Raw genomic sequence first — 12,033 nt, forward strand, 5'->3', positions numbered from 1 at the left:
TCTAAATCCTGCTTCATACTGTTCGTTGGGTTTTTGAGAGTCTTACTATCTACGTCACTCAACATAATCGACATCGACGCCCGCCAGCGACGACTTGGTGGTGGTTGTCCTCGGTCGAAGGTGCAGCCTCGTTATTTTCGCCGCAAAAGAGGTCCGCCCTACCACATTTCACCACTTGCGGTCAACGTCCTCCACTCTTCCCTTTTTCTTCAACAGGCAAAGCAGCATGTCTCGAAGCAACAAGTTGGCACCCGAAGCCAACCGCATCCTTTTCGTCAAGAATCTGCCCTACAATGTCGATACTCCGACCCTCTTCGATCTTTTCGGCAAGCACGGTCCCCTCAGACAGATAAGAGCTGGTTCCACAAACAACACCAAGGGAACAGCCTATGTCGTCTATGAGGATGTTATGGATGCGAAGAATGCCTGCGACAGACTGAATGGCTTCAACTTCATGAACAGATATCTGGTCGTCCTCTACCATCAGCCCGAGAAGATGAAGATCACTTCTGCCACTGAAGATATTGCTGCTAGGCAGGAGAATCTCGAGAAGATGAAGCAAGAACACGGCATTGATTGAACGTTGAACACTTATTTGTGCAAATATGGAACCTACGACACATATCCCACAGATTCCGACAAGGCAGATAGATCGCTGGCAGGCTGGAGTGAATCTCCTTCACGACCATTGATTACATGCTCATAGATGGCGGCTCCGAGTGCCTAGGCCGCTTGTATGACGACTGGATCAAGAGCGGTCCGGCAACCAGCTAAGGCTCAATTCGTGTTGAAGCAATGACTCTCGCACGGCAAGAGCTACCAAAAGAAATTCCTACATGGAACCTACAACGGGAAGCCAAAACCCTCAGTGCACTCCCAAATAAGCCTCAAGAGCAACCCGTGAGATGTTCTACGCCGGATGAGGTCAAAACTGGCCTCATCTGATATTGACCTTCGGAAGGTGTTGGTGATTATCTTTCCAGATATGCTGCATGATTGGTAGCAAAGGATATACGGTTCCCGGTATATCAGTTCGTGGAAGGCGCAAAGGTCGTGGTCGTGGATAGGGCATTGTTGATTGATAGAGGAAAGAACCATACGAGTCAGATTTGAGTACAGAACACTACCAGAACCACAACTTCTCCAGCTCATGCTCGCACAATTTGTAAAATATCTGAGGAATGCAAGGACTCTGCGCGGTGATGTGTGGTCGTTCCATTGAAAGGAGTGTATTTCTCAAAGGTACCATGATCTGGTACAACCCAGCCTGAGTGCCAAGATAGAATTTTATTGAATGCCAAAAGTTCCGCGACGAGCAAATTGAGCTTTTTGTGAAACCTGAACATGAATATCTGAGTCTTCTGCAAACCACAACAGTCCTTTTTGAATACTTCTGTGATCCGCACCGGCGCACCTACAGCTGTCCGAATATTTGAGCAGGCCTCGAACAGCATAATCGTTTCCTTGACCGCTTTCACTACCTTCCCAACCATGGACTCCCGTACTATAGGTGTTCTTGGCGGGGGTCAGCTTGGTCGCATGCTTGTGGAGGCTGCCCATAGACTCAATATCAGAGTGGCAATCCTAGACACAGAAACCGCCCCAGCAAAGCAGATAAATCAGATCGCCAACTCAAGCCATGTTACAGGCTCATTCGCAAAGTCCGCAGATGTGCGCCAGCTGGCTTCAAAAGCAGATATTCTGACCTACGAGATCGAGCACGTTGATACAAAGGTTCTCGAAGAGCTCGAAGCAGAGTCGCCATTTGTAGCAGACAGCCAGTCGTGGCACAGAATACAACCTTCATGGCAGACTGTCCGCACAATCCAGGACAAGTACGCTCAGAAACAACATCTTGCCAAGCATGGCATCCCAACAGCAGACTCCAAAGGCGTTGGCACCAGCAGTCCACAGGGCCTGAAAGAGATTGCGTTGGAGCTCGGCGGCCTTCCCATAATGCTGAAAGCACGAACACAAGCATACGACGGAAGAGGAAACTACCCAATCATGAAGGTGGAAGACATTGAACCAGCCCTCAAAAGTCTCTCTGATCGTCCCCTCTACGCAGAGAGGTGGGCACCATTCAAGAAAGAGCTCGCCGTGATGGTCGTCAAGACTGCACAGGAGGCCTCTGGTGACCAATACGAACAGTCTACTCTCGCCTTCCCCGTCACAGAAACCGTCCACGAGGACAGCATATGCAAACTAACATACACACCACCGCGCGAAGTCCCCTCCAAAGTTCAACGACAAGCTCAAGACCTAGCCAGAAAAGCCGTCTCAACGTTTCAAGGCACAGGCGTCTTCGGCGTCGAGCTCTTCCTCCTCGAAGACGATACCCTTCTTATCAACGAGATCGCACCACGACCACACAACAGTGGCCATTACACAATCGAAGCCTGCCACATGTCACAATACGAAGCTCATCTCCGCGCAATAAGCCCGGATCTATCATCCACAATCACACCGGGCTCCACAGACCTAGCAGTAAACGCAGCAGTAATGCTCAACATCCTCGGCGGCCCCCAACCAGACTCACATCTCCTCGTCGCCCGCTCCGCCCTCAAAATCCCCGGCGCAAAAGTCCACCTCTACGGCAAAGGCGACGGTCGGCCAGGTCGCAAAATGGGCCATATCACCATAGTCGGCAAGAGCATGTCAGAAATAGAACAGAAGATCCACCCCCTCATCATCCTCGTCGACTCAATCCGGGCCCACAAGGACAGTGCCAAGAACAGCAACGAGGACATCTCCGCGACAGCAACAGAACTGCTAAAGCGCAACCCTATACCACCCGCAAAACCGCTCCTCGCCGTCGTAATGGGCAGCGACACCGACCTCGCAACCCTCCGGCCCGGCCTCGAACTCCTCGATAAGATGCCAATCCCCTACCTCGTCACTATAACCTCCGCCCACAGAACCCCGCAACACATGCTCAACTTTGGCAAAGCCGCCGCCTCCCGCGGCTTCAAGGCCATCGTTGCCGCGGCAGGCGGCGCAGCTCATCTACCGGGCATGATGGCGAGTGAAACGACCGTCCCCGTCGTTGGTTGTCCGGTCAAAGCATCCAGCATGGATGGTCTCGACTCACTCTTCGCCATCGTGCAGATGCCGCGGGGAATCCCGGTTGCTACCGTCGGTATCGCGAACAGCACGAATGCGATACTGCTCGCGGCACGAATCATCGGGACGAGTGAGCCGGCGGTGCAGGAGTGGTTGAGTGCGCATTTGCAGCAGATGGATGATGAGAATATGGCTAAGGCTGCGCGGTTGGAAGGGGAGGGGTGGAGGGATTATAAGAAGTTGGATCAGGCTATGCCTTTGAGTTTTAAGTAGTAGTGCGTTTCTGAATACTAAGGGCACGTCAGTATCCTGACAAGCGTAGTTTTCTGAAGCCTATTGTTCAGTGTTTCAAGCTCAGGCTCGATCGATTTTGTGAGTCTGCAAGCTTTCTGCGAGGCTGTAATTCCGTAGTCGGAATGTACGCTGGTCTTCGTTGCTTATGGCTGCTAGTGATCTTGTTAGACTGTTGAGCTCGCTGTGTCGAAGCACAGTGTAATTTGTTTACCTGCCTACGTGAATGAGGAGGTAGGTTACCAGGGATCTCGGCAAACCTGCTTGTGAGATGGACATGGTTCTATACATAAATTTGAAAATTATGCTCAACAATCAGCTCACACGATCTAACTCCGGAATGGTGTAATGGTCAACATCAGCCGCTCTCATCAAGAGTTCCCGGCTAGCTCGGGGTTCGATTCCCCGTTCCGGAATGGATTCATTTTTGCTCGTTTCTATACCTTGGACTCATTTTTGCGAAAGCTGTAGAAAAAGGTCGAGGTGAGGAATGAACACGAGAGGACGACCAAGCTACGTCTTGTGCGAGGTGTGCGCCATACAATACCGCCTTTTTGGCAGGAGATGATCTTGTCTTCGCACTAATATGCATGAAGGAGCGTGGCTTTACAGTATTTGGTCGATAGGAAGGCGCTCGCTACATAGAGAATCGGCAGGAACGATTGACCGTGTAGGCCTACTCACGCGACTCATGTTTGACAGGCCACAGACTTCGTACACCTCAGCTGTTCCTCTGGCACCTACCGGCGTATATTGCACCCTCTTTGAAGGCTTTCTCGACTTTTCTCTCCAGGGGTCCGTAGTTTCTTGAGTGAATCTCTTCACACTTCCTTTTTGGCCGAATGTATGGACCGCTGTAACTGCAGCATTGCGCAGGCATGTCATCTAAAGACATCACTTTGCAACATAACCTCACCCCTTGACCCTCACCTATATCTGACCTTCTGCTGGCCACCCCTAGCCTCCATCTTCTGCTGCCTCTTGCTCTGCGCTTGCGCACTAGTATCACCCTCACCAGCAGCACCAGCCATTCCACCAAACATACCCTTCACGCCCCGAGCAGTCGTGAATGCAGCATAACCAGCATAGGCAGGGACCACAAGGTAGGCCCACCAGGCTCTGTTCCCCATAATCATGACCACAACCAGGTTGATCCAAGTCCAATATATCATATCCCAAAAGAACTCTGTCAAGCCCGGCGCATCGAGGTCCTCCCCTGCTTTTCGTAGATTTCCCTGAGCATCATATCGTGGTCGTGCGATAGACTCAAGCCAGTACTCCAAAGCCAGCGCGGGCGCTGACAACGCTAGATAGGGCGTCAATTTGAGTGAGCGTCGTAAGGTGAACGCCAACAGGAGGAATACGAGGTGGACGATGAGGGTGATAAGATGGGTCTGTTTCAGACGCGCGCTGTTCCTTACGGCTAAGGACTTTGCGGATTTCTAGATGATCGCGCTGTCAGCGACCATCCAGCATATTGAGCTGCGTGCGGTGACGTACTTGTGCCATCCTGTCGCACACGACCAATTTCTTGATGGGTTGCGATAGAGCATCAGTAGCATGTATTCGTCAAGACTGACCCTTGCATCAGCCTCCGCAACAGTCTGGCTGAATTCAAGGAACCTGACAGTGAAGAGTGAATAATCTCGATCCCCGCCATCAATTGGCCGCAATTGGGGCCGTCGATCAGTCCGCAGCTGGGTTTCCAGCCTCGTCACTTCCGCTTTCATCACAACAACGTGATCACGACAACAACCGCCCACGAGTCTCTTCTCCCACTAGTTCATATTGTTACACACTTACGACCCAGGCGTTGGTATTGGAGATCGGCGAATCACGCGACACGCAATAATGAAGTACGACTGCTAATATGGCTAATGTTTCTCATTTGTTTTGAACGAGCTGCACCTTGGGATTGGCATGCAACCAACGCGCTGATCGATCTGAGCCACTCGTAATACCACTGCACGAAGACAGATCGACTTCGATGCCCTCCGAACTAGATCCCATATCTGCTGATCGACTTCTGCTCTACATAATCTCGCGACAATGGCACCGCCAACAGCATCTCCCGGCTCGCAGCTGAGGCAACTCGTCTACTACAACCTGGACAACAACTTGTTGAAGAACGCCCTCTTCCTTGCTCAGAGATTAGTCGCATACGAGTCGAGGAGTGCTGAAGCTGCTTTCCTTCTCGCACACTGCCAGTTTCAATGCGGCTATACCAAAGCGTCCTGGGACACGAGTAGACCCTACGCGATCAAGGGCACACATTTGGGCTGCGCATACGTCTTCGCGCAAGCATGTCTTGAACTGGGGAGGTATATTGACGGCAATCAAGCGCTGGAAAAGAGTCGGCCATTATGGCAAGGGCGAAATACACTCACGCAGCACAACGAAACACGGCGGCAACATTTACCCGATGCTGCGGCAGTATTATGTCTGGCGGGAAAGTTATGGAAGGGTCACAAGAACATGGAGAAAGCTGTGGACTGCTGGGTGAACAGTCTCAGGCTGAACCCGTTCATGTGGGATGCCTATACCTTGCTGGTTGAGTCGGGCGCAAAGGTTAATGTGCCTGCGATCTACAGGCTGAATCCAGATATGGTCAATATGGTGCATGCCCAGTATGCAGCGAATGAGAAGTTGCAAGAGAGACCGACCCAATACGCGTCAATACCTCAACAACCACCAAGCCATCCGTCTATGCCGGACCCCTTCATGTCCACCCAGAAAACGAACGGTCACCCTAACGCGCTGTTCGAGAAGCTGAACAACAGCAAAATCAATATTAGCGCAGCGAACAACATTCACGACGACGAACTAATGCCAACCCCATCCACAATGGTCGATGAGGATAGCATGATGCAGAATGTGAATGGAAATGCCAGATACGAAGCCCCGCCTGCGCCGTTACGAAAGGCAAGGAGCATACAGGACGTGCAGCCAGATCCATCGACAAGGTTAAAATCTACATCTACAAGACTTAAGTCGAGGTTAAAACCGACAAGCGAAGAACCACATCACGAACCACCACCTCCCGGTCCACCTTCTAAGCGAACTGTATCTGGTGCAGTGGCTCCATCACAGTTATCAGAGCCAGTACGGCGGACGACGAGATCACAAACTTCGAGACCGCCGAGCGCTACCTCTACAAATAAAATGTCCTCGCTAGCAAATTCATTAGGCCTGCGGCAAGAAAGAGATATCAAAAAGGCAAAGGCACCTGCCGTCAAGCCAAGAACAGCCACAACTGCAACTGTCGGTAGAGCCGTCAGTGGCAACAGAATGAAGACCGCGCCGAGCGCCGAGCCTCCTGATGCCGAGAGTAGAGAGAACCGCGCTCCGTCAGTACCTTTTTTACCAGCGATGCTCGAACAGCCACCTCCACAACAAGAGAACCGGGCTGAAAAAGACCTCGAAGGCTTCCGAACCATTCTCGACCTTTTCAATCGTCTAGCTACGGCTCACTGTTCTCTCTCCCACTTCGAGTGCCACATTGCAATCCAGACCTACAATTCTTTACCGTCCGCCCAGCGCGAGACATCATACGTCCTCTCCCAAATAGCCAGAGCCTACAACGAGATGTCTCAACACGCCGAAGCAGAAAAGTACTTTATCCGAGTACGGCAAACGGCACCATCAAGACTAGAAGACATGGAGATCTACAGCACAGTCCTCTACCAGCTGAAATCAGAAATCGAACTCGCATACCTCGCGCACGAACTAGTAGAAGTGGAGCGTAACTCGCCCCAAACTTGGATCGCCATCGGCAATTCATTCTCGTTACAGCGCGAACATGAACAGGCACTGAAGTGTTTCCGTCGCGCGACACAGCTTGATCCCAGTTTTGCTTATGGCTTCACACTGCAAGGACACGAGTACATCGAGAATGAAGAGTTCGCTAAGGCACTCGAAGCTTATCGCTGTGCCATTGCAGCGGACAACAGACATTACAATGCGTGGTATGGTCTAGGCAAGGTCTACACCAAGTTGGGCAAGTACAGCGTGGCAGAATCACATTATAGGACGGCAGCGAGCATCAACCCGTCGAATGCAGTCCTCACGTGTGCAATCGGGACAGTGGTCGAGAAGACGAAACCGCTGGATCAAGCGCTCAAGTTCTATGATAGGGCGTGCAGACTTGCGCCAAAGAACGCACTGTCGAGATTCAAGAAGGCGAGATGTCTTATGGGTCTCGGTAGACCAGAAGAGGCACTCTCGGAGCTAGAGGTGCTCAAAGAGATTGCTCCTGATGAAGCGAATGTTTGGTTCTTGAGTGGTCGGCTGTGCAAGATGCTGGGCAGAAAGACTGAGGCTGTGAGAGCGTTCACGGTGGCGCTCAATCTTGATCCGAAGGTATGTTGCTGTTCGTGTAATTATGTCAAACGTGTGCTAACGATGTTTGACAGGCTGCGCAGTATATTAAGGACGCGATGGAGTCTCTTGATGACGAAGAGGACATACCCGATGCTGATGGTGATGAGGATATGGATTGAGATGATTATACCACCACCAGCGACAAACTCAAGCAGCCCCCTTACATATTTTACACCTCTGAAGCAAAACCTCTTGATTCGCAGTTCGATCTACATCAGTCGACATTCCTCTGCCACAAATACTGAAAGAGGCGGTCACTACAAGGGGGTCCCATGGCAAGAAGCGTGTGAACATTCACCTCTCACAGACGGGACTCAGCTGGCTCAAAAACAAGGGCATATTCATCTTTGATTATAGCATAGCGTGATTATTTGGATATCTTGCATGGCGTTACTGGTATACTTGACCTGTCTCTGGAAAAATGAAGACAATTTAGGGCTTGGGATGGAGACAGTTAATCTTCGGAAAGGGGCATGACTAGGCATGGCTGGTCAGCAGGCAGGTGATGATGGTATGCATCATGAATACGAATGCAATGTCACCTTCCGTCGTATGTTCCATTTCTTCTCGTTATTCGCAACACGAAGTCGTGGCCACTTCGGTCTCGACTGAGACTCGTGTTGACACGCAAAGTTGAGAAACCCCGTGGTACTAACTAGAAACCAATGTGCAGCGCTGTCGCTTACCACAAATTGGCTACTAATAAGCACAACTTTGATCACAAACACAGCGCGACGAACACGAGACCCTTTCGAAATTCGTCTTGTGCTGCGGCTACACTACGGAATATCGCCGGCTCTGGTCTACTGGCTTGCTACCGACCAACGATCAGCCAGTATACTCGTGTGCCTTGGTTGCGGACTTGAAGTTGAGTCTTCAACGAGACCAGGCCACGTACTGCTTCTGCCATAGTGGGAACACACCGATATGTGTGTATCGTCCGTTTTGCCAGCCCCCCGGCGATGAGGAGTGTTCCTGCCCTATACGGAGGAGCTCTCAGCTCAGCTCAGGAGCGAGTGCGTTGGGATCTGTCTGTCTAGCCCGAGCTTGGTAGTCTTATGTTGTTCCGTGGGCGGATGAGCTTATGAGGGTGCAGCGGGTGTGGCGGTTTCGTGCGTGAGAAGGAGGACGTAGTCGCATGAGGGAAAAGATGATCTGGTTACTGTCTGTGTTGGTAGGTATGGATGAGGGGAGGAGGTAAGAGGAAGAAGGAACAGAGGAAGAAGCTGACGGTTCTATCACGAGCTGCCTGGATCTATGGGGATTCGAGTCATCTTATGGTGTTGGGCTAGGAGGCTCGGAGGCACCGGGAAAGCTGACCTTCCAAGGTACCTGAGATACCGTGCGACGGAGACTAACACAAAACCATCGCTGGGTACACGCTGCCAGCATTTGGCGAGAGAATGAAAAGTTCTTGCCTGATGCCATTGACTGCACCACTCCATCGGTCATCAAAGGACGCAAGCAACCTTGTTCCCGGACATGATAGTGGTTGTCGCATTCAAGAGCTTCCTCTGCAAGCCGCTGCAAGGCTCTCGTCTGGCACTGCGGCCTCCAGCTCGTTCGCCCATATGTCTCTGATCTCGAGCATCCGCTCACGGTATCGCTTCTCCTCCTCTGGAGTCGTACAATCCCTCAAGTGAACCAGCCATTCCAAGACACCGTACTCCACATCTAGACTCAAACGGTACGCAGAGGAGCATATCAATATTGTTTCGAACACCCAAGTGGCCTGCTCCCGCGCGCCCACCAACTCGTAGATTTTAGCCAAAAATTCTGCCGCAAGCAGCTGAAGGTGGATGCCATCAAAGACGAGGCCCCGACGGGGGCATTCACACTTCAGGTGCTCAAACTTGATGATAAGGTAGAACAAGAGCTCCTCCACCGTCTGGTTGATAAGTGCCTCTTCGTCGGAGCCCAAGATCTGCGACAGCAGTGCCAGTGTCGCCAAGTGAAGCGGGCCAAAGTGCCTCATATGTTGGTCCAGAAACTCGTATGGAGAAAATGGTTGACCCTGCAAATCAAACCGTAACTGCTGGAGAATGAATTTGGAACGAAGCTGGAACTTTGCATCGTAGGGCCGCAACTCCACATGTATATTGACGTACAAATCACACAATGCCAAACAAGCGTAGGTGGTCTGCGCTGGATGTAGCCTAGCCATTTGCTGCAGGAACCGAAATTGTGCAGAAAATGCTGATAGCTTAATCTTGATTAAGCTCCGTAGCTGATCTAAGCATGATTGTGCTAGTCTCTCGTGGCCAGCTTGTACAATGCGCGTCAGCATGTGAAGAACATCACGGAGGGTGCCAAGGTTGTGAGATCTGACAACTTCTTCTAATAGCAGTCCAAGCCTGCGAATCGGACCGATGTCAAGATGGGTCCTCAAGCGTTTCCAGGGTGCACGAAGAAGGTCTGTTGCCTGATCATGGACGGGATCCACTCCATAACTGATGCCTCGATCCGTTACCTTGCACAATCCAGCGTCTAGAAGACCGAATACCAGAATTCTGCCTTCGTACAGGAACCATTCGAGGGCGTCCTCTGCAGCTGGTGGTGACGACCAAGGTTGAACAGCCTTTGGTGAGACGACCTGCAAGTCAGGGCAGCTCTTGCTTTGCCCTAAGCGGTATCTCGCTTCGAGGTCCCGAACACTCAGCCCTTTCCGACGCACGTATCGGAAGACGTTCTGCATGTCGACTTGCTTGCGCCGTAGAAAGAAAACTGTGTCTTTGTGTTGAGCTTTGCGTTGAGCTTCGCGTTGAGCGAGAATACCGAGAATGCGTTCCACTTCATGCTGTTTAAGTCTACGATCCAAACTCCATGCATTGATGCGCTTCTTGAACATGTTTTCGCTTGCACGAAACCAGTGTTTCTGCTCTAGTTCATTCACCACATCTTTGAGGTGCTTTTCCTCGTGGAAGTAAAGTCGCACGAAGATGGGCTTGATCCTGCGCCAGTCCGCTTTGGTCGGATGGCCGCTGACCGTTTTTTCAGCTATCATTGGCGGCAAAGGCAGTTCGGCGTGATTGTAACCCAGTTGAACAAGATTGTAGGCACCTTCATGTGGCAACAGAGCGCTCTCGTTCGTGTGGTGGAGATAGTTGGCTTCGTGTGTGGCCATAATGAGTTCCTGACCAGTAGTGGACACAGCTTGATGCGGCATCAACGGCGGAGCACCAACCTGAGACAAGAACAATTGCGCTCTTGCAGGGTTTGAAGATTTGCTCTGAATGTCGTAGAGAGCTTGAGGTTGTCAGAAGCACCATGATCTGGAGTTTCTTCGTGTGAGCCGTAAAACAACCATAAATGACTTACCCTTAAATGTTGGTGCTGCACTGATTGAAATACTCCACGAGAAGCGCCAACATGCGACGTTCAGGATTGCCTTACCTGCGTGGCCAATTGCAGCTCGGGACATGGCAAGATACCATTGGTCGTTTTTCATAAGTTTCTTGCATTACCTTAGCGCGATCTTCTGCCATCCTCATCACTGAGATCGGCGGGAGTCCCAAAGTTCTCGTAGCTTCAGAGTTAGTGGTGGTTTCAGGAGGGCATGGCTATTTTGACGTTTCCACCAGCTCGTATAATGTCCTTGAAGCGAATGACTGGGATGAAGGTCTGCGAATACAATAGGCAGGCCGTTTTAACACGAACTGTACATGATGATTCGCAGGAGATTGGGACATCATGGTGTTCGACTTGGTCGAAGCTGTCTTGATAATGATCCGCAATGGCCCATGACAGAATTGAGCCTTTCGCGGTGGTACTATGAGAAGCAGGAAGAGGGAAAACGTGGCAGGCGCAAGGCAAAAGACATAAGTTCGCGCTAGTATTGATCGAGTATCGCTATATTCATTATTGTTGCGTAGGCTTGGCATGAGCACCTCGGATTGAGGAGGTTAGCCGAAGTCAGGATGAAAGCGCCGTCCATGTCCAATAAGCCATGTACGGCCTTCATAAAACAAGGATGAAGCTGTTCTTAGTATCTCTGAGTAGCAAATCGACTAGACTATACGCTGTCACGAATTCCAGCAATCACCTCAAAGTTGTAACATGTAATGTTCGCCTACAGGCAGAAAGCAGCAGGAAATGTTCTGCATTCCCGTGCCAAGCCTACGCAACAATAATGAATATAGCGATATGGTTGCATTGGCGGGACCTTACCCCGGTTATGGCGGACACGTAACGCTAGGCTCGTAAATGGATTCACTGGCGGGCATGATCGAGCAGTACCATGATGGAGGTGAAAATATTGATTGGTGTCAGGTCGAGTTATGCTCATGGACTCAACGCACG

General features: G+C 51.0%; 5 protein-coding genes and 1 non-coding gene across 6 annotated transcripts; 4 read left to right on the plus strand and 2 right to left on the minus strand.

Annotated features, from left to right (window-relative positions):
- Positions 1-226: 226 nt before the first annotated feature.
- Positions 227-580, plus strand: PMZ80_000498 (uncharacterized protein; the record flags this gene model as incomplete). Its single annotated transcript, XM_064868949.1, has 1 exon — positions 227-580. The coding sequence occupies one exon, from the start codon at positions 227-229 to the stop codon at positions 578-580; it is 354 nt and encodes a 117-aa protein (XP_064734446.1).
- A 911-nt stretch (positions 581-1,491) lies between these two features.
- Positions 1,492-3,336, plus strand: PMZ80_000499 (uncharacterized protein; the record flags this gene model as incomplete). Its single annotated transcript, XM_064868950.1, has 1 exon — positions 1,492-3,336. The coding sequence occupies one exon, from the start codon at positions 1,492-1,494 to the stop codon at positions 3,334-3,336; it is 1,845 nt and encodes a 614-aa protein (XP_064734447.1).
- Positions 3,337-3,688: 352 nt separating this feature from the next.
- Positions 3,689-3,770, plus strand: PMZ80_000500. Its single transcript has one exon. It is a non-coding gene; the product is annotated as a tRNA-Glu (tRNA).
- A 510-nt stretch (positions 3,771-4,280) lies between these two features.
- On the minus strand, positions 4,281-4,863 carry PMZ80_000501 (uncharacterized protein; the record flags this gene model as incomplete). The annotated part of the gene is made up of 2 exons (XM_064868951.1): positions 4,281-4,796; positions 4,855-4,863. The coding sequence occupies 2 exons, from the start codon at positions 4,861-4,863 to the stop codon at positions 4,281-4,283; spliced, it is 525 nt and encodes a 174-aa protein (XP_064734448.1).
- Positions 4,864-5,403: 540 nt separating this feature from the next.
- On the plus strand, positions 5,404-7,853 carry CDC27 (anaphase-promoting complex subunit cdc27; the record flags this gene model as incomplete). Its single annotated transcript, XM_064868952.1, has 2 exons — positions 5,404-7,713; positions 7,767-7,853. 2 exons carry the CDS (start codon positions 5,404-5,406, stop codon positions 7,851-7,853), a joined length of 2,397 nt encoding a protein of 798 aa, XP_064734449.1.
- Positions 7,854-9,235: 1,382 nt separating this feature from the next.
- PMZ80_000503 (uncharacterized protein) lies at positions 9,236-11,155 on the minus strand (the record flags this gene model as incomplete). Its single annotated transcript, XM_064868953.1, has 2 exons — positions 9,236-10,980; positions 11,053-11,155. The coding sequence occupies 2 exons, from the start codon at positions 11,153-11,155 to the stop codon at positions 9,236-9,238; spliced, it is 1,848 nt and encodes a 615-aa protein (XP_064734450.1).
- Between the last annotated feature and the right edge of the window lie 878 nt (positions 11,156-12,033).

This window comes from Knufia obscura (genome assembly GCF_036327395.1).
Source record: "Knufia obscura strain CCFEE 5817 isolate CBS 148926 chromosome Unknown scaffold_1, whole genome shotgun sequence".
NCBI lineage: Eukaryota > Fungi > Ascomycota > Eurotiomycetes > Chaetothyriales > Trichomeriaceae > Knufia > Knufia obscura.